Below are 25,603 nucleotides of genomic sequence, written 5' to 3' on the forward strand. Positions count from 1 at the left end.
TGCTTACAAGATAAATAGGAAACAGAGATAGATCCCCCTCTGGAGTATAGAGCAGATGGTAAGTGCTAAAACTGAGTCATAAACAACATGTTCTGGAAAAGAGAAGAAACAAGTTGATTAGGAACAGCAAAAAAGTTGTTGAGGTGATCATATTAAGCTAGATCATAATTGAAAAGTGAGATATGAATAGTTGGAGAAGCCCATCTTTGGAAAAGAGAAAATTAATAAAGACAGATGGAAATGTGCAAAGACATATTCGGTAAACAGTTAATAGCTCATAGAATACAGAGTAGGAAGGGTAGATGACTGGAATGGGGTTAGAAAGGGAAGATAGGACCAGATTGTAAAGGCTGGGGATTTTATTTTGCAAGCAGTGCATACATGCTAAGTTGCTTCAGTCGTGTCCGACTGTTGGTGACACTATGGGCTGAAGCCCGCCGGACTCTTCTGTCCATGGGATTCTCTGGTAAGAATACTGGAGTGGGTTGCCATGCCTTCCTCCAGAGGATCTTCCTGACCCAGGAATCAAATCCGTGTCTTTTACATCTCCTGCATTGGGAGGCAAGTTCTTTACCACTAGCACCACCTGGGAAGCCCTTGTAAGCAGTGCAGGACCATCAAAGGCCTTTAAGCTTGGCCACTAACACCATTAGAACTGTGCTTAGAAAGAGGACTAGGAAGGAAATCAATGGTGAATTGCCACAGGTCAGAGACCAGAGGCCAGGTAAATCATTAGAAGATGATTATAGTAGCCAAGTGAGAGATTGAGTGCCTGAACTAGAATCAGATTCTGAGAATTGGAAGGAAGGGATTTGAAAGGATCTGCCTGCAATGAAGGAGACCCTGGGTCAGGAAGATCTTTTGGGGAGGGGCGTTGCAGCCCACTCCAGTATTCTTGCCTGGAGAATCCCATGGACAGAGGAACCTGGTTGGCTCTAGTCCATGGTGTCGCAAAGACTCAGACAGGACTGAGCGACTTTCACTACTCATTACATTTAAACTCATAGCTCTGCAGGCAAACAATAGTCCATCCCTGATTGGAAAATATTGTGTCTAATATTGAGACATTTCTAATTTAATGAGAAAGACGTAACAAGAGAAAACATGCAAATATATTCAAAGATGTAAAGCGAAGCATAATGAACAGTTCTAGGAAGTGAGATACAAGCAATCACTATGTGGAGTGAGAGGCAGGAAGGTGGCATTGGGTTAGCTCTGACTGCTTCTGTCAGACAGATGACTAGCTGGTGTTTAAAGTCAAGGAGCAACTTTGTAGAGAGAAATGTCTGTGAGGCAGTTTACACATGATTTTCTATGAAAATAATTTGTTCAGAGGGGAATTATTCAGATTCATCCAAGAAATTTTTAATTCTGGGGATTAGTCTAAAGATTGCAGGGAAAAAAGAAAATACAGAAAACAAAGTAGAAAGTGATCTTTGCAGATTTTCTTCAGTTTACAGTGGTGGTCCTGATAAACCCATCATAAATTGCAAATATCCTAAGTCAAAAATGCATTTAATACACCTAAACTACCTATCAACATAGCTTAGCCTAACCTACCTTAACGGAGAAGGCAACGGTAAGCCACTCCAGTACTCTTGCCTAGAAAATCCCATGGACGGAGGAGCCTGGTAGGCTGCAGTCCATGCGGTCGCTACGAGTCAGACATGACTGAGCGACTTCACTTTCCCTTTTCACTTTCACACATTGGAGAAGGAAATGGCAACCCACTCCAGTGTTCTTGCCTGGAGAATCCCAGGGACGGGGGAGCCTGATGGGCTGCCGTCTATGGGGTCACACAGAGTCGGACACGACTGAAGTGACTTAGCAGCAGCATAATACACAAAATATAAAAAGAACACATATAGATCAGTAGTAATAATGAAAACAATCCAGGTAAAAAATAGGCAGAGGTCCTGAATAGACATTTGTGCAAGAAGACATGAGGATGCCAACAGACACAGGAAAAGATGCTGAACAAATCGAAACGATACGGAGGTACCACCTCACACCTATTAGAACGGCTATCATCTAAGTGAAAAGAAACAACAAATGTACATCACGATAAGGAGAAATGGAAATATTCATGCACTGTTGATTTAAAAGTAAATTGTTCCAGCAATTATGGAAACCAGTTTGAAGGTTCCTCAAAAAACTAATGATAGAGCTACCCTGTGATTCAGTCATCCTACTTCTTTGTATTTATTCAAAGAAAACAAAAACACTAACTTGGAAAGACTTAACGCAAGCCTAGGTTCATCACAGCTGTATTTATCATCGGCAAGAAATATGGAATCAACCTACGTGGGCATCAGTGGATGATGAGATCAAGAAAACGTCATACACGTACACAGTGTTATTCACCATAAAAAGAGAAATCCTGCCGTTTGCAACGGCATGGATGGAACTTGAGGGCATTAAGCTCAGGAAACAAGTCACAGAGGAAGATGAAATGCTATACGGTCTCAGGCGTATGTGAACTAAAGGAAAACAGAAAGTATGCGGGAAATAACCCCACATACGGAGAGAACACATCGGTAGATCCAAGGACGGGCTGCAGGGCAGGCCGAATGCTTGGCAGAGGTCAGAAGTTATGTTTCCATCCGAGAAACGAGTCGTGAGGACGCAGTGTGCAGCACGCTGACTCTGGCTGCATGCACGCGTGCTTTCTCGATCGGGGGCTTTTCAGACGGCTCTGAGCGCAAATTCCACTTTCTCAGCTGCCCTGCTAAATAGCTGTGTGGCCTCAGGAAGATTCCTTAACCTCCCTGGCTCTCAGTCCCTTATGAGTAGACAGGACACCATAGGGCCTGCCCCTGTGCCCAGTGGGACAGAGAAAATGGGGAGATACATACATCCCGTAGAACAGGGGGTGCTCCATACAGTTTAGCTGTGACAACTATGATGACACAGCATCCGGCGCTGCCCCCTGGCGGTGTCTTTCCCTCTTGACGTCAGATCCAGCCTATGGAGCAGGTCCTTCCTCGTCCCTATTGACACATGAGGAAAAGGAGGCTCGGAGTGTTCCCAGTCTCACGGCCCCTGAGTAGGGAGCCAGGATTCAGGCCCAGGCCTCTGCTCCCAGCACTGAGAAGGGGAAAGGACGGGAGAGCTGGGGAGAGGCTGGAGCCTGCTTTGGGGAGGGGACACAGCGGAGGCGGAGGTTGTGGGGGTGATCCAGGGTTGGGGGAGGAGCTGGTAGGCTGGGTGAGGACTCGGGAAGGAGGACACTGCCTGCATGGACACTGGCCTGGTTAGAACAGGACATACAGTCCTGGGCTGGACCCAGCTGCTGGGGTCGGACACATGAGTGCAGCCCTTGCGCAGAGCTGAGCAATCAGGGCCTGGGATCACCACTTACCCAGGGCCAGAGGATGTGTGGTGTCTGGAACCAGGTGGCTCGAGCCAACACATTGTTCACCAGGAGACTGGTAAAGCTTAGGATGTTGTCCTCAGTGACAGGCATTTCCATGCTGGGGTACAGGCCATCCGTGGGTGGACCTGGGAAGACCGGTTCGCCATCCCAGTAAAATCCCTCACTGAGAGAGAGAGACGAGTGTTAGGGACCAGCCCTGAGAAGGGCGCAGCCGGAGGTCGAGGAGGCCAGGAGGACTCATCGAGGCCAGAGCAACGGTGCCTGCAGACCCTGCTCAGAGCCTCTGTCTCCCATCAGAGGGTGGACAGGGCGGTGGTGGGCAGATGAGAGCGGTGTGGACAGATGGCGTCACCTTTCAGCCCCGCAGGACCTTGGGCACGTGACCCTACAAGCCCATACTTTTTCAGCTGTTCCGTGGAGCCCACAACCTCTGGGCCCCACTTCCTCCACGTGGAAAAAGAGCAATTCATGCAATCACTCATTCTTTAGGTCATCTCTGTGCCCTTCAATTCTCACCCCAAGGACCCCGAGCAGGGCTGGGACCAGAATGAGGCAAGTGAGATACTTGCCTTTACACAAAACTCTGCGCTTGTAAAAAGCTCAGTAACAATATAATGAGATTTTCACACTTTTCAAATACAAAAAAAAATGCAAAAAACATCGTGATGAACAGAATCACAAAATTCTATATAAAGACAGAACAGTATTACAAAATCCTCAGACCCAGGGAGACTGAGGACACGGAGGCCTTGGCGCTGCCTCCTGAGCCGAGTGCAGCTGCCCCATGGCTGCTACAGCGGGACCAGGCCTAGGTGTCCAGGCCTCAGTTGTTCTTTCTGTAAGATGGGTGCTCAGTGCGTGCCCTCAGGGCTGGCCATGAGGGGCGTGGCTGAGGTGGTCCAGGGAGGGTGCTGGGACGGGGACTGAACCAGGGCAGGTGCTCACGAGCAGTAGCCGTATTGGTCCAGGACGTGTGTGAAGATTTCCTGCTGCGCCGACAGGGATCTGGACCCTCGCCACACGAACTGCAGCTCCTGCAAACCCGGAGGGAACAGTGAGGGCGCAGGGGTGACATGGCTGCCGCTCCCCTCCCCAGACCCCACCTGAGTCTTCTAGCTGCCCGCGCCTCCTCCTCTCGGTGGTTCAGGGTCAAGATCTCCCTCTGCTGCCCCCTCCTCAAGGTTCCCCCTGACCTCCCAAAGCCACAGGAGGTGGAGGTATTGGCCCTCCAGATGGTGCTTGCCTATACTTTCATCTGACCTTCCTTAGGGCAGGATTCTCTGCCAGGACCTGCCAGCCAGGCTGTCTCTAACTCGGCTTGAATGCCCCCAGACACGGGGAGCTCATCACCATCCTAAAGGTGCAGCAGCTTTTTTCAGTTCTGATGGTGAGAACATGGATGAGCAGATGCAGCTCACCACTCACCCGGTTATCCTGCATGGCCTCCTTCAGGTTGTAGTCGATCCTGGAGATGACGTGGGCATTGAAACCCGCCAGGGCAAAGAGGGTGGGAGTCGTGGCAGATGCACCAAACGGGTCCACCTGCCAGGAGAACTGCGGCCGGACCCCAAATGTTTCATAGAGAAAGCCGTGTCCTTCTGCAAAGAGATAGCCAGGCGGTTGGACTTGGGGTGGGCTCTGAGAACTCAGGGACCAATGGGAGGCTCAGGAAGCAGAGGAGACCAAGGAGGAGCAGCTGGAGAAGACGGGGAAGACCTGGGGATGGTGGCTCTGAGATGGGGGTTCAGTAATCTGTGGAAGGCACACCCTGTCCCCATATGATCTGCCTGAGGGGGGCAGGTCTGATGGCTGCTGATTTGGTGGCCCCTAATTCCACACTCAGAATCCTCACTTCAATCAGGGGACACTGACCCAGACCCAAGGGATGACTTATCACTGGTCCCACAGGTCATGGAAAGATCATCCACCTCTGCCTGATTCTTGTTTTCTCCACCTCTGTGGGAACTAGAAGTGGGAATGCAAATAGTTATAGCCAAAAAGATGTATGGGCTTAGCTGGCTTGAGTTTCAGGGCAGGAATTCACAGTTTCTATTTTTAAAAGATTCAGCAAGAAACGTCCCCTTGTACCCCTTTCCTTTCCTGATGACTGGAGCTGTAGCAGCCATTCTGTGATCATGTGGGAGAGGATATGAGAATATGAGAAACATCAGTGGGCTACAGAGTCCCTCTTCTTTGTAAGGAAGCAGTAAATATCTTAATGACAACTCAGTGTACCTCAGGTTTTCTCAACACTGTTAGAAAATCTTCCTGAGGTCCAGATGAACAGGTGATTAATGCATAAAACAATTAATCTTCGCCCAACATATACTCTCCCCTCTGCCTTTTAGTAACAGAACCACACAGCCCCTCCTAATTAGGGCAGGGTAATAGACTCCTGGCAGGAGCCTGCACTCCCCTGCCTCCTGTGGATGACAGACCACGTGGCGAGGTTCTGAGCAGTGGATGTGCCCAGAAGTGATGAGGGTGGTTCAGGGCTCCCTTCTCGAGGATGCCCTACCCCCTTCCCTTCATTCCCCTCCTCTTCCCAACCGAGATGATGTTTCAGTGGGGTGAGGCACCTTCAGCCTTGCAAGGAAGGCAGGGACAACCTATGGGGTGGCAGAGCAAAACACACCGGCTACTGGAAGCCTCATTACTCTGTGGAGCAGTGACCCCTGATGGCCGGAACAGCCCGCAGAGTAGACTCCACGCCCCACCCCCGCCCTGAGAGAAGTAGCCTTCCCTCTTGCTTGAGTCACTGCCACTCAGTCACCTTCACGCAGCTGAACCAGCATCCTAACGAGCACAAGGACCAGGCCACGACCTCCCTGCCCAGTAATGGAGGGCGGGGCCAGAGTGCAGGGGCCAAGGTGCCCAAGAGGCCAAGGGGACACTGGAACTGTGGTCTCCTCCTCAGCTGGAGAGACCTGCTTTCTTCCTCCTCAGGAGAATGTTAAGCGGTCTTTAACTCTGCTGAGGAGGAGTCAGAGAGAAGCAGGGAGGTGGAACAGAGGGGCACCCAGAACACGGGGATTACTGGTATTGGGAGGGGGAGGGGGTGGGCACAGGCCGAGAGCTGGGCAGGAATAACCAGGACAGTAGGGTCCTCGCAGGAGTGTCCCTTGTGTGTCCTTCCCTCTCGGGGACATTTGCTTCTGTCACTGCAGTTAGGGGGGCCCCAGCCCCCATGTGACCTGAGCTGGGCTCCCTCCCAGAGCATGGGGTGGCTGGGGACACCCCTTTGTGTCCTGCCTCTCTTCCAGGCCTCTGCTGAGAATCCCAGCTGGAAAGTGTCACCTCAGGGAGATGATAAGCTCGCCTCCCCAGGGCCTGCTGCCCACACTCTGCTCGTCCTGTCCTCTGAGCTGCTGGGAAAACCGCCATCCCCCATAGAGATATTCTATCTAAAACTAAGTCTCAAGTGTTTATCAAGACCTAGGAGAATGAGAATACAGTGATGCAGTAAACCTATGGGATGCAGTAAAAGCAGTGCTAAGAGGTAAATTTATACCAATACAAGCCTACCTCAAGAAACAAGAGAACCATCAAATAAACCATCTAACTTTGCACTTAAAGCAACGGGAAAGAAGAACAAAACCCCCCAAAGTTAGTAGAAGGAAAGACGTCATAAACACCAGAACAGAAATAAACGAAAAAGAAATGAAATAGACAATAGCAAAAATCAATACAACAAAAATCTGGTTCTTGGAGAAGCTAAACAAAATTGATAAATCGTTAGCCAGACTCATCAAAACAATAGAAAGATTCAAATCAATAAAATGGAAAATGAAAAAGAAGTTGTATCAGACAATACAGAAATACAAAAGCTCATAAGAGACTACTCTGAGGAAATATATGCCAATCAAATGGACAACCTGGAAGAAATGGACACTTTCTTAGAAAACTATTGCTTTCCAAAACTGAACCAGAAAGAAACAGAAAATATGAACAGGCCAGTCACAAGCACAGATTCCCAAAACTGTATTCACAAAATCTTCCAACAGACAAATACCCAGGGCAAGTGAATTTCACAGGCGAATTCTGTCAAAGTTTTGAGAACAGCTGATACCTATCCTGTTCAGACTCTTCCAGAAAATTGCAGAGGAAAACATCCTCCCAGTTCACTCTATGTGGCCAGCATCACCCGGCTATCAAAGATGCCACAGAAAAGGAAACTACACGCCAGTATCTCTGGTGAACATAGGTGCAAAAATGCTCAACAAAATTCTAGCCAGCTGAATCCAACAACACATTAAAAAGATCACACATCATGACAGAGTAGACTTTATGCCAGGGGTGCGAGGATTCTCCAATATGCAAAGTATCACCATCACAGGAGAGACAAATTAATCAAGATGACACACCATCTTAACAAACTGAATAATAAAAGCCACACAGTCATCTCAGTAGATGGTTTTTGACAAAATTCTACCCCCGTTTATGACCAAAGCTCTGCAGGCAGCAGGCACAGAGGGAGCACAGCTAACATGATGAAGCACTCACACAACAAAGCCACAGCGAGCACTGCTCCCAACAGTGAGAAACCGAGATTACGTCCTCCAAGACGAGGAGGGAGACACGGGCGCCCACTCTTGCCGCTATCACTCAACACAGTTTGGGAAGTCTTAGCCACGGCAATCCGAGAAGGAGACAAAAAAAGCAATCCAGAGAGGAGAAGAAGGAAAATTCTCACAGTTTGCTCATAACGCAATATACAGAGAAAACTCTAACGACGCCACCAGAAAATTACTAGAGGGGATCAATGAATATAGTAAAGTTGCTGCTGCTGCTGCTGCTAAGTCACTTGAGTCGTGTCCGACTCTGTGTGACCCCATTGACGGAAGCCCACCAGGCTCCCCCATCCCTGGGATTCTCCAGGCAAGAACACTGGAGTGGGTTGCCATTTCCTTCTCCAATGTGTGAAAGTGAAAAGTGAAAGTGAAGTCGCTCAGTCATGTCCAAGCCTTAGCGACCCCACAGACTGTAGCCTACCAGGCTCCTCCATCCATGGGATTTTCCAGGCAAGAGTACTGGAGTGGCTTGCCATTGCCTTCTCCATAGTAAAGTTACGGGATATAAATTAATGAACTGAAATCCCTTGACTCCTCTACCCGAATAATGAAAGACACATGGACCTTACATTCACTGCAGCACTGTTTGCATTAGCTAGGGTATGGAAGCAGCCTGGATATCTGTCGACACGGATAGAGAACTTGGGAGACATACATACCACAGAATATTACTTGGCCATAAGAAGGAGCGCTTGGAGGGAAGGAAAGACCAATGCCATTGTGATGTCCGACACACAGGCCCTCTTTAGTGGAGCCAGAATGGGTAGAGCGCAGCCCACGCTGCATTCAGCCCTGGCTCATCCACTGACTCTGTCCTGCTTGTAGCCTCAGTCTCGTGTCTCTTCTGCAAAGGAGCCTGTGAGCCAAGATGCCCCCGGTATACCCTGCCTTTAGCGGTGAGTGAGGTGACGTGTAGAGATCGCTTGTTAAATGGAGGGGAGTGTGCCTGTACGCTGCTGGTGTGCGTGGTGATGGAGGGGATGGTGGCGACAGCGGTGGTGCTGATGGTCGCAGTGGCATTGGTGTTGGCGGTCGTGTGCAGATGGCGACGGTGGTGCTGATGGCTGGGATCTGATGGTGCTGGAGCTGCTGTTGTCAGCAGTGGGGCAATGACGTGCTGAGCTGTTGGTGCTGCTGGTGGGTGAGGTGCCGGCAGTTATGGCCTCTGACCTTCACTGAGCATTGACTAGGGACCCACACACTGCACACTGTGTGCTCTGCTGGAATTATCCCAATTTAACCCTGACAACAGGATGATCTTTGAGGTGGATCTTCCATGACTATCAAGCGCTTTTACAGAGGAGGGAACTGAGCCCTAATGAGGCTGCACCACTTGCCCAGGGTCACAGGGTTGGGAGTTAGCAGAGTCAGGAGACAGCCAGGCGGGCTCGTCTAGAATCCACACCCTTACCCCCTGCACTCAGGCTCACGTGGACACGGCGCCAGCAGTCACAGTGTTGACCGTCACCGTCTCCTGCTGAGGTCGGAAGATGGTACCCAGGACGAGGGCTCAGACACCCAGTCCCAGCCCCGCAGGAGGCCACAGGGACCCTGCTCTGGGGAAGGGCAATCAAACCTGTGAGCTGGAGGATCTGGTCATCAAGGTGGGTCACGGCCTCGTCGTGCATGACCTGGCCTCCAAGGACAAACTCCAGGCGACCTTCGGCCACGAGCTGGCGGACCTTGGCATGGTGGGCAGAGACAAAAGGCCAGGTTACACCTCCCAGGCTGAGCCGTTTATGTTTGCTGGTCTCAGGTCTACTGCATCTCCCGGTCCTTCCTTCAAACTCCTCAGCCTCATTTACTCTGCAAAAGCGGGACACTGTCTGTCCTGGTCAGCGCTGTGTCCAGCTCCGAGAACAGCTCCTGCCCATGCCTGCTGCTTCGTCAGGCGTATACACAGGCACATATGTTCACAACTTTTGCTTTTGAATGATGCCAAGACTATGGAAAACTTGCAGGAACTGTACCAAAAAAATCCCATAAATCCTTCTCCAGAATATTTCATTGCTAATATTTTTTACCTATTTCTCTTAACACTCCCCCATGTCATTACACACCTTATGTTTTTTCTAAACCATTTGAAACTACAAGTTAGCAACTGTAGCCTTTATCTGAATAGTTCAGGTCATTTTTGGAAAAAAAAAGGTCATTACAACTGCTATATGATGATCAAAACTTAGGCTATTTCACATTAGTAATGAGTGCATGTGTTCCTGCTCAGTTTCTCAGCAATGTCCAACTCTTTGCGACCCCATGGACTGTGCCCACTGGCTCCTCTGTCCGTGGGATTCTCCAGGCAAGAATACTGGAGTGTATCCTCTAATTTCCAACACTTCCTAAGCATTTCTGTTTCATAATTTTTATGGTTTCAGGCTAGTACGTTTGTAGAATGCTCTTCAGATTGCATCTGACACATGCCTACCTAACAAATACTTTAGAATACACGAATGAAGGAAATTTCCTGGGACTTCAGTGTGTAGGATGCACTTTCAGGGCTGAGGATGTGACTCATCCCTTCTTGGGCTTCCCTCATGTCTCAGATGGTGGGGAATCTGCCTACAATGCAGGAGACTCGGGTTTGATCCCTGGGTCAGGAGATGCCCTGGAGAAGGAAACAGCTATCCACTCCAGTATTCTTACCTGGAGAATCCCACGTACAGAGAAGACAGGCAGGATACAGTCCATGGGATTGCAAGGAATTGGAAATGACTGAGTTACTTTCCTTTTTACTTTAACTAGGGAGCTAACAACCCACAGACCTCATGGTGCAAACAATAAAAGATATCCATGAGAGAAGGGAAGAGTGGAAGCATAAGTGCAGTCAAGGACCCTGACACTGAGCACACCATGCTCTGGGGAGACCGTGGTTTTGATGTGATCTGAAAGCACTGTCTTTGCAGATCATTCACTCGAGAAATGTGGAATGACACCTGCCGTGTGCTGTTTAAAATGTGCACCTGCTTCATGCTGGGCCCATCCGGGCACTGGGATTCAGCCCACACAGCTCAGGGAACAGCGCTAGTTTCCAGGGACATATGATGGAATTTCCTGTCTGGGTCTCAGCCAGCACACCTAGCTGTGGGAGTAGGATCATGGACTTGCGTCTGGGCGCATCCATGTAAAGAGGGCAGAACTGCCCAGTGGACACCAGAGGGATATGCCTTGATTCACCAAACTGACCCAGAACCCACCTGTCAGGTATAAGCTGTGTGACCTTGAGAGAGATGCCTGCCCTCTCTGAACCTGGACCAGCTCTGTGCAGTAGGATAAGGGTCCTCAGCGTGCTGGCTGTGGGGAGGAGTCAGACCTGAGCCCAGCATCTGGCACACGGCAGAGCCCATCAGATGGGAGTTGTCCTCTCGGCTCCACAAGCTGCAGGGTCACATCCCCTCTGGGGACCTGGTGGACACCCTGCTTCACCGTCTGAACTCTCTGCCTTGAGCAGGTGGCTGAGCCTCTGTTTCACCATCAGCCACTGTTCTGAGGGCAGGTGATGCCTGGAGGGGACCACCTAGGTGCTTACATCATGGGCACATTCTGGGCACAGCCTCTCTGAGAAGGGAGGTCACTCCTGCTTCCAGGTGTGGGACCTGTAACTGAAGAGCCAGCCCCACCTGTGATCACATGGGGATCGGGGGGAGGACCTGGCCTCAAGCTGCCCCTCCCTGGACCAGGGCCTCTGACCCCATGTGACATGGAGTTAATCATCCCCGGAGGTTAATCCACAGGGACCCCAGCACCCCTGCCTGATCCTGGGCTCTGGTGCCCATGGGGGCCACGCAGATCCACGAATGAAGTCAGAAGGTGTGAACACAGGTCATCCCTGAGTGCGTAGTGTCAGAGGTGACCCCATTCACACCAGCTGAGTGCCTGGTTGGGCTGCCAGAGCTGCAATTATTCAGGAGGAACAAGAAAGGCAGGATCAAACACAAACCTGTCCCCTGGGCATGGAGCTGACCACAAACCTGTACTAAACGAACCCTGGGCACAGCGCCGCCGGGTTGAGGCCTCCTGGTTTATGCAGCCCCACCCTGGCCACACGGACCACAACCCAGGAGCTTCCTGAAGGGTCGTCCCCGGGACCCCCAGGCATCCGCTCTCATCTGCCTGGTGAGGACTCCCTGAGGGCAGCGCTACCTGGCCTTTCTGCCTGTCCGAGGCGACGCCATCCCACCACAGCCGGAAATACTCCTGCTCCACGGCGATGAACCTGCGATTCTCCTCAAGGGTCAGCGCCTCCACCACGGAGTTGTAGACGTTGGTGACATAAGCCTGCATGTTCTCCTGGGGTGGGGAGGGAGAGAGACCATCAGTCCAGACCCGCGGGGGAAGCCAGAGGGCGTGGACCAGGGGCCGAGGAGGAACGTCCAGGGAGACACGCTGTCTGGGGGCCCCTGGTGCTCACACCAAGCCTGTCCAGACCCTGCAATCAGCTCCCCCTGCTCCTCAAACAAGGGAGCCCGGTGTCCACTCTGTGCTGGACGGGGGGTGAGCCCTGCACTGAGAGAAGGACCCGGGCGGACCCCCTTAGATGGGAGCCGGCCCCTGAGGACAGTCATGAGGAGACAGACACTCTACATGACGGAGGGTCGTGCCAGCCCAGTCCCGAGGGGCGTGCTGACCACGCCTGCCTTGCAGGACACACCAGTTGACAATGGGGCCCAAGGAGTGAGGTCCAGGGACTCTGATGGGCCTACCTGGGATGAAATGATGAGGAAGCATGTGTCAAGGGCTAAGGCTGAGGGAAGCTGACCCCGCGAATCGTCTCTCTGGACCTATCTCCTCCCCAGAGGCTGGGAGCCCCCAGGATGGAACTCTGTCTGCTCCCATCTGGGTCAGGCTGGCTCACCGTGGTGCCCAGAGATGCTGATAAAGGAATGCAAGGAGCCCTGGGAGGGAGCTAGTGGACAGGGCGGCGATGTCTGCTGACTGCGCAGCACCCCACCCCGGGCCTCAGTGTCCCTTCTGTAAACTGGGGGTGACGAGCATGCTTCCCACACATCAGCAGTTCCACACGCAGGTGGGTGAGCCGGGACCAGACTCAACACTTGGCCTCAGGGCCTCTTGCTGCCCGACTCCCTTTAAAATGAGAGACTCACTTATTAACATCTCATGGAAAGTATTGTATCCACAATCACAGAGTGGTCCTATTCACTTATTTCCTTCCACCTTCCAGAAAGCACTTGTGCAGGCCTGGGTGATCATTTCAGTTTCCTGCACCAGAAACTGATGGAAATCAGCCTGTCCCTCTTTTCCTCTACCCTGGTGTGTGCATTCACTCAGGAATAACTGAGAATCACCTTCCACACACTGCAGCAGGGGCACACTCTCACCCCTGCCCACAGCCAGCCCGTGTAAGTTGCTCAGCCGTGTCCCACTCTTTGTGATCTCACGGACTTCAGCCCATCAGGCTCCTCTGTCCTTGGAATTCTCCAGGCAAGAATACTGGAGTGGGTTACCATTTCCTTCTCCAGGGGATCTTCCTGACCCAGAGATCGACCCGGGTCTCCTGCATTGTAGGCAGATTCTTTACTATCAGCCACCAGGGAAGCCAACATCTAGTCCGTAGCCAAGTACAGGTGGGCCCAAGGCTGAGTTCCCTGATGGCAGAGACCCGGGACACAAACCCACTCTGGAGTCCAGATGGTAAAAGAACCACAGCTTCAAGAGGTGTGCAGGGGTCACTCGGGGCACCTACCTGTACGGTGTGCAGCCAGCCCACGTCCATGTGGCTGTGGGGAACCACGAATACCCTCAGTCGGGGCTCAGAAAGAGCCCCCAGGGCCCACATCAGGCCCAACTGCAGGAGCAGAGGCAGCCAGCCCCGCGGCTCCATCTCCTCGGCCAGCACAGGGGCTAGAGGATGTCTGCCTGCCTTCAGGGCCCAGCCTCCTGCCAGCTGACTGGGCCACCACCCTTTGGTGGGTGCAGTGGGAAGGAAACCAGGAGTGACACCCACACAGATGCTGTCACCTGATCAGGGCAGGCGGGTGGCCCTCGCTCACTGCCCTGCAGCACTCTGCTCCATCTGTGGTTTCCTGACTATCTGCCTTTAGCCAAACCCCAAATACCGTCTCCCTGGGAAGACTGCCAGCTTCCCGCTGGCCAGGCCTGGCTCTCCTCACCCCAGCCCTCATATCCCTCCCTTAGGCCTCTCCCAGCATTTCCCACTGGGCATCTTGCCTATCCCTGCTCCCAACCCACTGGACTGACTCCTTGACACTGCCCTGCAAGTCGTAATTCTTAGTGTGGGGTCTGCCACCACCAGGAAGCCTGCCCTGATATACTCTCCTTCACATGAAACCCCCAGTCTGAGCCTTGCAATAGGAATTGTAATTTCTCTTTTAAGGAGGAAATTTGGCTTTCACAAATAGGACCTGACAAGCCGAGGTTGCACAGCTAGTGTAGGAGAAGAAGACCTGCAATTTTCAGAATTAGGTCTGGATCGGCGATAGTGACCTTGGCAAGATGCCTAAGCAGTCTGCATCTCAGCAGTCCATCTGTAAAATGGGACGCCCATAGATGTGCTGGGGACCAGAGAGGGAATGCACAGGAGATGACAACAGCACTGTCTCCTTCCTGGAGGATGGCCGGCACGGGCTGCAGCCTGCAGGGGTCAGGGTGTTGTCTGGGGATCTTAACCCTGACTCAGGAGCAGGGGTCTGGGCTTGGGCTCCTCTCTCTGACCTCCAAATGCCTGAGTGGCTCTTTCAATTGCTACCAGACCTGAGACTCACTCTCCCTTCTGGCCACCTTGTCCTCTCCCCCAGCAAATGCATCTGGAGAGCACGGCCTCCAAGCAGGTCTCCATCCTCTCTCCCATCCGTCCCTGGTACCCACCTGACCTGACTTGATCTTGACTTCCTCCTATTGAGTACAGGACCTCCCTTTGTAGCTGGTCAACTTGTGACTGTCTCAGAACCAATAGAATATAGAAAAGATGGCCTATGTGACGGAGGTTGTCAGAAGTGGCAAGACACAGTTTGCCTTGGTCCCTGGTGCGCTCGTGTGTGGATCCCGGCGCGCCCGGCTGTGGGGAGCCCTAACCAGGCCCTGTGGGAAGGAAACGTGGAGCAGCCCTAGGAGCCCCTCAGAGAGAATGGCAGGCCAGCCCCGCTGTCCCAGCCCCCGCCCCGCGTACCTCCGCCCACGTGGAGATGCCATCTATGTCCCACAGGTGCCTACTCGCGTCCCTTCCACCAGGCCTGTCCTTCACTGTTCTTGTCGTAGATCATGCAGGATGTGGAAGATGTCCCTACGTGCCATCCATCTCCTTTCACCTCCAGCGTGCACCTGTGCTGGTATGATTCTGACCTGGTGGTACCCAGAGCCTCTTTCCTGAGGGCCTGACCCTTGGTCAGCATGCCTTCCTGAGCCACAGCCCCTTCCTGTCCATTCAGCATCCCGATGAGGCAGAGAAGACCAGAGATGCCCATGTGAGCTCCAAACCGAGTCTTCTTGGCCTCCTTGTGCTCAGCCGACCTGACCTACCTCCTCACATGGTCTGGGTCAGTTTTCCCCGCTACACTGCTGACTCTTGTCTGCTGGCCTCTTGGCAGGAGTAACCGATGGTGACCAGGCCAGCAGGAAGTTCCCCCGTGGTGGAATCACCCCCACTTTGAATGCCCAGACCTCTGAACCGGCAGTGTCCAGAGCCGTGTATATGAGATTCCAATTCCCAAGCAGGTCCCTGGGAGTGAAGACAAATGGACCCCACCTGTTTCCTTCCCACATGTTCTACCCCCTGGGAACACCAGGCTCCGGTCATTGGTTTGGGGTGTACATGCCTCATAGAGGGCGGTGCCCCAGTGTCACAGGTGCCATCTCTAATCTCCTGCTCAACAGGACCTCCAGCTGGCTGCTCCATCCCTCTCTCAGGCTGGCGGCTCACAGTCGGAGCAGCAGCCCGCATGGGTGTGTACCCACTGCTGCACCCCCTTACTGAAATCCACACCACTGGCTGCCTTTACCTCCTAACCCATTCATCCTTGATTCCTTCTCAGAGGCCATCGTGAGGGTCGCCCACGTCATCCGTTCGTCTACTTTGCCCCTAAGAGTCCTGGGCCCTTGTAACCATCTCCACAGCCCAGAGTGGGTTTGCTGCCCCTTTTGTCTTGAAATGCCACAGTAATTTCACTGACTTTCCCTCTGACGACTACTCTCAGACCCCTCACTTCTGATTCTCACACCGTATCACCTCGAGTGCCACTGTGGGGCCACTTCTGTAACCATGTGCGTCCCATCAGCTCCGGTCTACAGCCCAGCCCCGTGTCTGGGCTTGTTGGTGATCCTGGCGCTCGGTGTATGGAAGGCCCTCTGACCTCACCAGCCAGCACCATGCAGCCCATGCCTACATCCTGCGTCTTTACTCCTCCCTCCTCCCCCGTCACGGCCTAGTTGGCGTCTCTTTGTCCTCAGTGTAGACCGACCCTGTCTGCCTTCAGTGTGCTCTGTAGTCTGGCAATGTGCCTCCTGCCGCTAAATCCTTTGTGACTGCTGTCTAATCTGCCATAACAGGATACCAGAGGAAGGACATGAACAGCAGACGTGTATTGTCTCACTGACCTGGAGATTGCAAGGCCCTCCTTGGGAGGCTAGGAGTCAGGGCAGCTTCGATGACAGCCTCAGGGGCTCCCTGTCCTTCACCAAGAGGTGGCATTTCCCTGCAGGGACAGGCTGCAGCACAAGAGCAAGTCTTTCTGGAACAGGCTCTGCCATGCCCAGCGTGAACAGGCGACTTGATGTTCTGTGATTCATGACCTTGTTCCCTGGAGGCAAACCGTCAAGCAAACGGGATGATTCCACATGTGTTTTGGTCGCTCCAGTGAGATGCACCAGGAACTCCATATTGAATCCAACCTGGTGAGAAGAACGCAGGGAGCGATACTTCCCTGCAGCAAAGTCAACTTGTTCCCCCCTGTGGGCCTGTGGGCTGTGAGCTCCTCTTGACTGGGCCATAGCAGCTTGTGAAGCATAACTTGTGCTGGGTGTTCTAGACAAAGAACAGCCCAATCCTACTTTGTGCTGCATGGGAGCTTGTGAAGTGGACACACGAGCACCACTCTCATGTATTCTTTGTGGCATTAGCGTTCTCTGTCCTCTTCGCTAAGTGAACTGTCTTGGGGAGTTCAAACTTGTCTTGATGGGCAGACTGCCTGGAGCTGCACCTAGTGCCAAGTACCTCCCCATAGCAGCAGGGACCCAGCATCCTCTTGCTTCTACCCTTCCACAGCTCCTGTGTCTGCCTTCTGGGAACCTGACCCTCAGCCTGCACCTCAGACCCTCTAGGACTCATCCCCCCTGCCTTTCTGGCCTGTTTACAATGAGAGTGTTCTAAAAATGTACCAATTTAGAAATTTATTCCATTTAAGGATCCATCACCTGCCATTGACAATTACTATCTCAATAGCAATTCAATCCAATAAGAGGCAAGAGGTGTCCCTACAAAGGAGTGCAAAATATATTGCCTTCACAAGCTCTAGAAAAGAGCCTAAGAAAGTCAAGGCCTTCATTGCTTAGCAGATGCAGTGAAGGTTGAGATGACACAGGCCTTTATAGAATGGGACCCCCTATGAAAAATTTCCCTGAGAATTGATACAGCCAAGAGACTACTTGGAAACCCAGTTTGTCTGGCTGGCTGGAAGCTGTACCCCGTATTATGTGTATATTCTGGACTGCAGAGACCAACCTCTCAAAATAGAAACAGGACGCCTAACAGTTCAAGTAGAACATATACATCTCAAAAGCACAGGGAGATAAATTCAAGTTCCTCTTAGAAGGGCTTTTGTTCCTTTAAGGTCAGAATTCTGAGAAGATATTTTATCAAGACAACTTTCTCCAACTGCATACACAAAATTCAAAACGTGCCTTGGGGTATCAACAGAGCTCCATCTTGGGTGAGTTCTCACTTAAGTGAGTACTAGCAAGTATAAGTTCTGTACATGTGTAAACCCTGGGTTGGGGTGTAAGTGAAGGCTGGCAACCTGTCATCCCTCTTCCTTTTGATTGAAAGGTTGTTTCCCATTTTAAAGTTGGCTAGTCAGGATAGAATCATACTGACAGCTGAGTGATGGGCCAAGGTGCTATCTGTGAGCATAACTCCTCTCGGTGTCACCCTAGAGTTGTTCAACTCTTTGACATGTCTCAGTTTCTCCCTCCTGCAGTCTAAAACCACCGTGAGTGTTGAGAGTATTGGGTGTCCAACTTTTTCTGTGTGTCCCTGTGAAAGAGCTAAAGCTTAGGCAGGCAGTTCTTTTAAGGTGGAGATGAACATTCTCTCTCATGCTTTCCTTAATCCTTGTTCAATAATGTATCTTGCCTGAGAACTGGCCTTTCTTTAGGTCCAGAACTAATGATCACAGAGCACAATGTCTTAAATGCTTTTCTTAGGCTCTATGTTAATAATTATAATAATAATTTTGCCTGGGAACCTGTTTCTCAAGACTTGTACCCCTGATTACACAGCAACAGTATATCTTGCCCAGAGACATTGCCCAGAGCCCATTCTCCCTGGCCAATCTTGTGCCAAAGTTATCTCAGGATGTATGCCTTGGGAAAGGCTCTGGTGGAACTCTTACAACCTTGAGGTATTCTTTTTATCAATTCTCAGCAGCAAGTCGAGAAGTATACAAGGTCCTGCTTAAACTAGTGAGGCAGGTACTCTTCCTACCCACTTATGGTGTCTATGTCAGAAGCTTTCTCTGCCCTGTCACTTTAAGGAAAACTTTGCACACCAAGCTCTGAGTGACTGAGACTATCTTTGGTTCCAGACTTAAATCTTCGCCTTCGGAGACCACAAAACTGGCGGTACCGTTCACGGTAAGCTATTATCTGCACAAGCAAATTTTAAATTAATAAGTGAGTTTCTCTATGGGACCACTACCCAGTATGTGGACTTGCCTCCAACACTCCCACAAGTTTCTTGGCTGCCTGAGAAAGCTGTCACTAGTTGGAGATTTGCTTCATTTCTTCGAAGCTGGGAGCTCTTATTTGGTATCTATCATTTTTTCCAACAAATTCTATTAAAGTAGCTGAATATAGGAAAGGCATCATCTCAGCCTCCTGTTTAATCCCCGAATCCAAACTACCCCGGTGTCTCTCAACTGAGCAAAAATCCCTGTAACTTTAATCCTTGTAAATTTTAATTTACATTTTAATTGCATTTTAATCCCTGTAAATTCCAGAGTAACCCAGGGATCTTTTCTTGAAGTTAAATCCGAGGAAAATCTACTCCTCAAAGTTAGTTTATCCACTGCCAAGTGAAACTTAGCATTGTCACCAATTATAGAAGATCCAGGGCACAGAAGGCTTCCCTGTTTCCATCCTGAGTTCTCCTCAGGCACATCATTGGTGGATAGCTTGATCCTTGAGGTACTGACATAGCAGTCAACATTTGTTTCTTTACAGTTAACTTTTAAAATAAGACCACCTGAGGCTACAGAGACAATACTTTGCCAACCAAGGTCCGTCTAGTCAAGGCTATGGTTTTTCCTGTGGTCGTGTATGGATGTGGGAGTTGGACTGTGAAGAAAGCTGATCGCCGAAGAATTGATGCTTTTGAACTGTGGTGCTGGAGAAGACTCTTGAGAGTCCCTTGTGGAGATCCAACCAATCCATTCTAAAGGAGATCAATCCTGGGTGTTCATTGGAAGGACTGATGCTAAAGCTGAAACTCCAATACTTTGGCCACCTCATGCGACAAGCTCACTCACTGGAAAAGACTCTGATGCTGGGAAGGATTTGGGGGCGGGAGGAGAAGGGGACGACAGAGAATGAGATGGCTGGATGGCATCACCGACTCGATGGACATGGGTTTGAGTGAACTCCGGGATTTGGTGATGGACAGGGAGGCCTGGCGTGCTGTGATTCATGGGGTCGCAAAGAGTCAGTCACGACTGAGCGACTGAACTGAACTGAACTGAGGCTACAGATGATCCTTTTCAGACATCTTCAACTCCTTGCTCAAAGACCAAACTACAGGCTGTAGTTAAAGAATTTCTTAAAACCAGGATCCTCAAGTTTCTGTAAACGGACAACTTCCTCAGATTAGTGACTAAACACATTTAAAAAGCAGAAAATAAGATGAAAGGCAACTGACCTGACCAAACTCACGGTCGCAGCTGACATTCAGAACCTGGCAGAAGTTGTTTTAGGCCACCTCGCATAGATTAAAATAGAACTATATATCTAGAAGGAAAAAAAATGGAGGTTGAGAATGATGTAGTTGAAGGCCACATGTTTCTAGATATTGTAAAATGTATTCATAAATTTGTTAATCTAATTAATTCTGGCATGACAGACAGTTCATATGCCTACTTCTTAGTTTTTGTTAGAAATTAAGGTTTCTAAAAGTTCAGAATTCTAACTAATGTATTTAATTAGGACTACTGGAAATAACAGGAGAAACAACTCTGCAAGGAAAGAAGGATGTGTCCTTGGCTAAGAAAAGTTATGAGATATGGGGATGTGCTTTTGCTGAAAATAAAAACAAACAAAATCCCTCCTCCCCCTGCAAGTATTTGTCTCAGGATGAAACAGAGAAGGAGAGATCACAGCATGCAGAGCAGGGGGTAAGAAACTCACTATGAGTGGTCAAGCTGGCTAAAATTAAGTGGCTTTACTATAAAGTTTATGAAATTCAGCTTTAATATTAATAGTATACTTAGGTAAAAATGAAACTTTCTTTTTTACTTTCATCTATTAAAAGGACAAAGTTTTATGGACTGTTGGACTGCTCCTGAAAAGATCCTGAAAGATTTTTTCCCCCTTTCAAGTAATCCACTTAGAAAGCAAAGATGTTGTGTTTCATCAAAATAATTTTGCCTTTATCAGGTCTTTGACAGTTTCATAAAACTAAGTCTTCCTAATATTAAGAGAGCTAAGTTTTGCTCACAACTGTGTAACCTTTTGTATTTTCCTTTGAAATTTTTTTATTGTCACTTTGGTGAAATAGGTGGTTAAATATTGCTTCATAATGATCTGTCATCCTAGTTAATCAAATATCCAAACCTTGTGATTTTTCTTTTTGACAGGCTATCCCATATCAAATTATCTGTGAAGTCCTTTGACCTCAAGTTTATTTGGGGACTTTTCAGAGGTCCCCTGAAACATCTCAGAAGATTTTTGCTCTCTGTATGTAAAGAAAGATATTACATGAATTAGCCTTATTTCACATGTTAAGTTATATAGGGGAGATTGTCAAATAAGTCATGCTAAAACTTCCTTAGATTATATTTTTGTGGCTTTCTTATTGGTGGTAAGGGAGAAGATCAAGATGGTGGAGTTAAAGCATGTGATACTCACCTACTTCCCTGAACATATCAAAAATACATGCACATATGGAACAATTCTCACTAGAAACTTAACTGGAAACTGACGGAAGAATTCCTATATAATCAAGCCTATAAGAAAGATACACACATAAGATACACATATAATTGAGAAGGAGAGGGGAAAGAGGTGATGTGGTCAAGAGCAACAGCTGGGAGGGGGCTCAGAGGAAAAGTGAGACTGCAGGTGAGAGTCCATGCAAAAGGAAATCAAAGAAAGCTGGAACAGTAACACTCACATCAGAAAAAAATAGACTTTAAAGATGATTACAAGAGACAAGAAAGGATACTACACGAGGATCAAAGGACCAATCCAGGAAGAAAATGTAACAATTGTAAATATATATGGACCCTCAATATAGAGGCACCTCAATAAATAAGGTAAATACTAACTGCTATCAAAGGAGAAATCAACAGTAACACAACACAACTGGGATACTATAACACCCTACTCACACTAATGGACAGATCACCCAGACCGAAAATTAATAAGGAAACACAGGCCTTAAATGAGATCAGATTGATTTTATATCTACAGGACAGTCCATCCAAAGGCAGCAGAAATATACTTTCTTCTGAAGTGCACATGGAACATTCTCCAGGCTAGATCACACCTTGGGCCACGAGTTATGACTCGGCAAATTTAAGAATATTGAAATCATATCAAGCATCTTTTCTGACCACGTCACTATGAGAAATCAATTATAGGGAGGGAAAAACTGTAAAAACACATGAACACTTGGAGGCTAAACGATGTGTTACTAGACAACCAACAGATCAATGGAGAAATCAGAGGAATAAAAAAAAGTACCTAGAGACAAATAACAGTGAAAACAAAATGATTCAAAACCTATGGGACACAGCAAAAGTAATTCTGAGAGGAAAGTTTACAGTAACACAACCTTACCTCAGGAAACAAACAACAACAACAAAAATGAAAATAAACAACCTAACCTTACACTTAAAGCAACTCGAGAAAGAAGAAGAAACAAAACTGGAGTTAGTAGAGAGAAAGAAATCATAAAGCACAGAGCAAGAATAAATGAGATAGAGATGAAGAAAACAACAGCAAAGATCAATGAGGCCAAAAACTGATTCTTGCAGAAGAGGAACCAAATTGATAAACCTACAGCCAGACTCATTAGGAAGCAAAAGGGAAGGGTCCAAATCTATAAAATTAGAAATGAGAAAGGGGGAGTTACAACTGATACCACAGGAATACCAAGGATCATGAGACTACTAGGGGCACCTATGTGGAAGGAAAACGGGCAGCCTAGAAGAGACGGATAAATTCTTAGAAAAGGACAACTGTCCAAGATGGAGCCAGAAAAACATGAAAATATGAATAGACCAATCACAAGTACTGAAATTGAAACTGTGACTAAAAAAATTCCCAACTGTTGACTAAAAAATTAGCCACAATCTGAAAATAGAGAGTTATTTTATTTGGTGGGAATGTTAAGGACTCTGATCCAGGAAGGCAGCATCTTAGAAGCCCTGATAAAACTGTTACAAGGAGTCAGGAGAGGGATTCAGGCTATATACAAGTTTGCAACAAAGGGGGAAGGCAGTATGAACATCAAAGATTATTGTTGAGGAAGGAAAGCCAGACACCAAGCTAAGATACGTATCTTTCTTCAATGTATGGGGAAATGCAAGCCTCCAGACTCACTGAATTCATTCCTTTCATATGCACCTCCAGGGCCAAATCCTTGATTGTTGCTTGATTGTTCCCACCTTAATACCTTGTTCACTGAAAGGAGTGACACATGTGGTGGACGGCTGCTTCTGGTATTCCCCTGAATTTCTCAGCAACCACCGTGGGGGTGGCGATGGCAGCATCTGTTGGTTCGCACGCATTGTTTTCCTCTTGGAGAGCGCTCACTCACATTTGGAGGCCCAAAATTGCCAATGGCTGTGACATGTCTTGCCCACTGATACGGCAGGAAATATTTCATTTCACACAACAAATAAGAGTCCAGGACTAGATGGCTTCATAAGTGAATTCTATCAAACAATTAAAGAAGAGTTAGCATCTATCTTTCTCAAACTATTCTGAAAACTTGCAAAAGGAACACTCCTCTCATTGTGTGAGGCTACAATCACCCTGATACAAAAACCAGACCCAAAGACCACACACACAAAAATCTAGGCCAATATCACCGGTGAAAATAGGTGCAAATATCCTCAACAAAATGCTAACAAACTGAATCCAACAACACATTACAAGGATCATATACCATGCACAAGGGAGATTTATCCCAGGAATAATTGATGAAAAAAATCAAAGATGGCACAAACAGAATGGGAGATATCTCATGTTCTGAGATTGGAAGAAACAATATTGTCAAAAAGACTATACACCCAACGCATTCCCTATCAAAACCAATAATATTTTGCACAGAATTAGAATAAAACACTTCACAATTTGTATGGAGACAAAAAAAAAAAATACCAAATAGCATGAGCAATCTTGAGAAAGAAAAATGGAGCTGGAGAAATCAAGCTCTCCAGCTTCAGACTATACTTCAAAGCTACAGTAATCAGGAAAGTATGGTATGAGCACAAATATATATATATATATATAGATCAATGGAAGAGGTTAGACAGTCCAGAGATAAACCCTTGCACCCATAGTCACCTAATCTATGACAAAAAAAGACAAGAATATTCAATAGAGAAAAAGCAGTCTCTTTAGTCGGAGAAAGCAATGGCAAGCCACTCCAGTACTATTGCCTAGAAAATCCCATGGATAGAGGAGCCTGGTAGACTGCAGTCTGTGGGGTTGCTCAGGGTCGGACACAACTGAGCGACTTCACTTTCACTTTTCACTTTCACACATTGGAGAAGGAAATGGCAACCCACTCCAGTGTTCTTGCCTGGAGAATCCCAGGGACGGGGGAGCCTGGTGGGCTTCCGTCTATGGGGTCACACAGAGTCGGACACGACTGAAATGACTTAGCAGCAGCTTAGCAGCAGTCTCTTTAGTACGTGGTGCTGGGAAAATTGGACAGCTATATGTAAATCAAAGAAATGAGAACACACCCTAGCACCCTACACAAAAATAAACTCAAAATGGATTGAAGACCTGGATGTAAAGCCAAATATTATAAAACTCTTAGAGGAAAACATAAGCAGAACACTCACTGACATAAATCACAGCAAGATCTTTTTTGGTCCACCTCCTAGAATAATAAAAATAAACAAATGAGGCTTAATCAAACTTAAAAGTTTTTGCACAGCAAAGGAAACCATAAGAAAAATGAAAAGACAACCCTCAGAATGGGAGAAAATATTTCCAAAGCATGCAACAAACAAGGGTTTAATCTCCAAAATACATAAATAGCTCATGCATCTCAGTATCAATTTTTTAAAAAAAGCCCCAGTCAAAACCTGGGTGGAAGACCTAAATAGACATTTCTCCAAAGATGACACACAGGTGGTTTAAAACAACATGAAAAAGATGCTCAAAATCACTAATCATTAGGGAAATGCAAATGCAAATCAAATGGCTGTCTGAGGCGGCCTTACAAAGCTGTGAAAAGAAAAGCAGCCAAAAGCAAAGGAGAAAAGGAAAGATATACACATTTGAATGCAGAGTTCCAAAGAATAGCAAGGAGATAAGAGAGCCTTCCTCAGCAATCAATGCTAACAAATAGAGGAAAACAATAGAATAGGAAAGACTAGGGATCTCTTCCGGAGAAGGCAATGGCAAGCCACTCCAGTACTCTTGCCTAGAAAATCCCATGGACAGAGGAGCCTGGTAGGCTGCAGTCCATGGGGTCGCTAGGAGTCAGACATGACCGAGTGACTTCACTTTCACTTTTCACTTTCACGCATTGGAGAAGGAAATGGCAACCCACTCCAGTGTTCTTGCCTGGAGAATCCCAGGGACGGGGGAGCCTGGTGGGCTGCCGTCTATGGGGTCGCACAGAGTCGGACACGACTGAAGTGACTTAGCAGCAGCAGCAGCAGCAGGGATCTCTTCAAGAAAATGAGAAATACCAAGGGAACATTTCATGCAAAGGTGGGATCAATAAAGGACAGAAATGGTATGGACCTAATAGAAGCAGAAAATATTGAGAAGACGTGGCAAGAATACACAGAAGAACTATACAAAAAAAGATCTTCACGACCCAGATAATCACGATGGTGTGATCACTCACCTAGAGCCAGACATCCTGGAATGTGAAGTCAAGTGAGCCTTAGGGAGTATGACTACGAACAAAGCTAGTGGAGATCATGGAATTCCTGTTGAGCCATTTCAAATCCTAAAAGATGATGCTGTGAAAGTGCTGCACTCAATATATCATCAAATTTGGAAA

At 48.4% G+C, this 25,603-nt stretch overlaps 1 protein-coding gene across 1 annotated transcript in view; it reads right to left on the minus strand.

Annotated features, from left to right (window-relative positions):
• Nucleotides 1–25,603, minus strand: part of LOC148777944 (epididymis-specific alpha-mannosidase-like) — a 71,243-nt gene that overhangs the window by 38,041 nt on the left and 7,599 nt on the right. Inside the window, exons 3-8 of the mRNA XM_088836135.1 lie at nucleotides 13,649–13,866; nucleotides 12,088–12,234; nucleotides 9,524–9,629; nucleotides 4,802–4,974; nucleotides 4,322–4,410; nucleotides 3,362–3,539 (exon numbers count right to left, since the gene is read on the minus strand). Coding sequence (XP_088692261.1) covers nucleotides 3,362–3,539; nucleotides 4,322–4,410; nucleotides 4,802–4,974; nucleotides 9,524–9,629; nucleotides 12,088–12,234; nucleotides 13,649–13,866 — 911 coding nt within the window. The remainder of the gene's footprint in view (nucleotides 1–3,361; nucleotides 3,540–4,321; nucleotides 4,411–4,801; nucleotides 4,975–9,523; nucleotides 9,630–12,087; nucleotides 12,235–13,648; nucleotides 13,867–25,603) is intronic.

The sequence above is a fragment of the Moschus berezovskii genome, chromosome 5 (assembly GCF_049115385.1).
Source record: "Moschus berezovskii isolate FMDL1 chromosome 5, NW_MosBer_1.0, whole genome shotgun sequence".
Lineage (NCBI taxonomy): Eukaryota > Metazoa > Chordata > Mammalia > Artiodactyla > Moschidae > Moschus > Moschus berezovskii.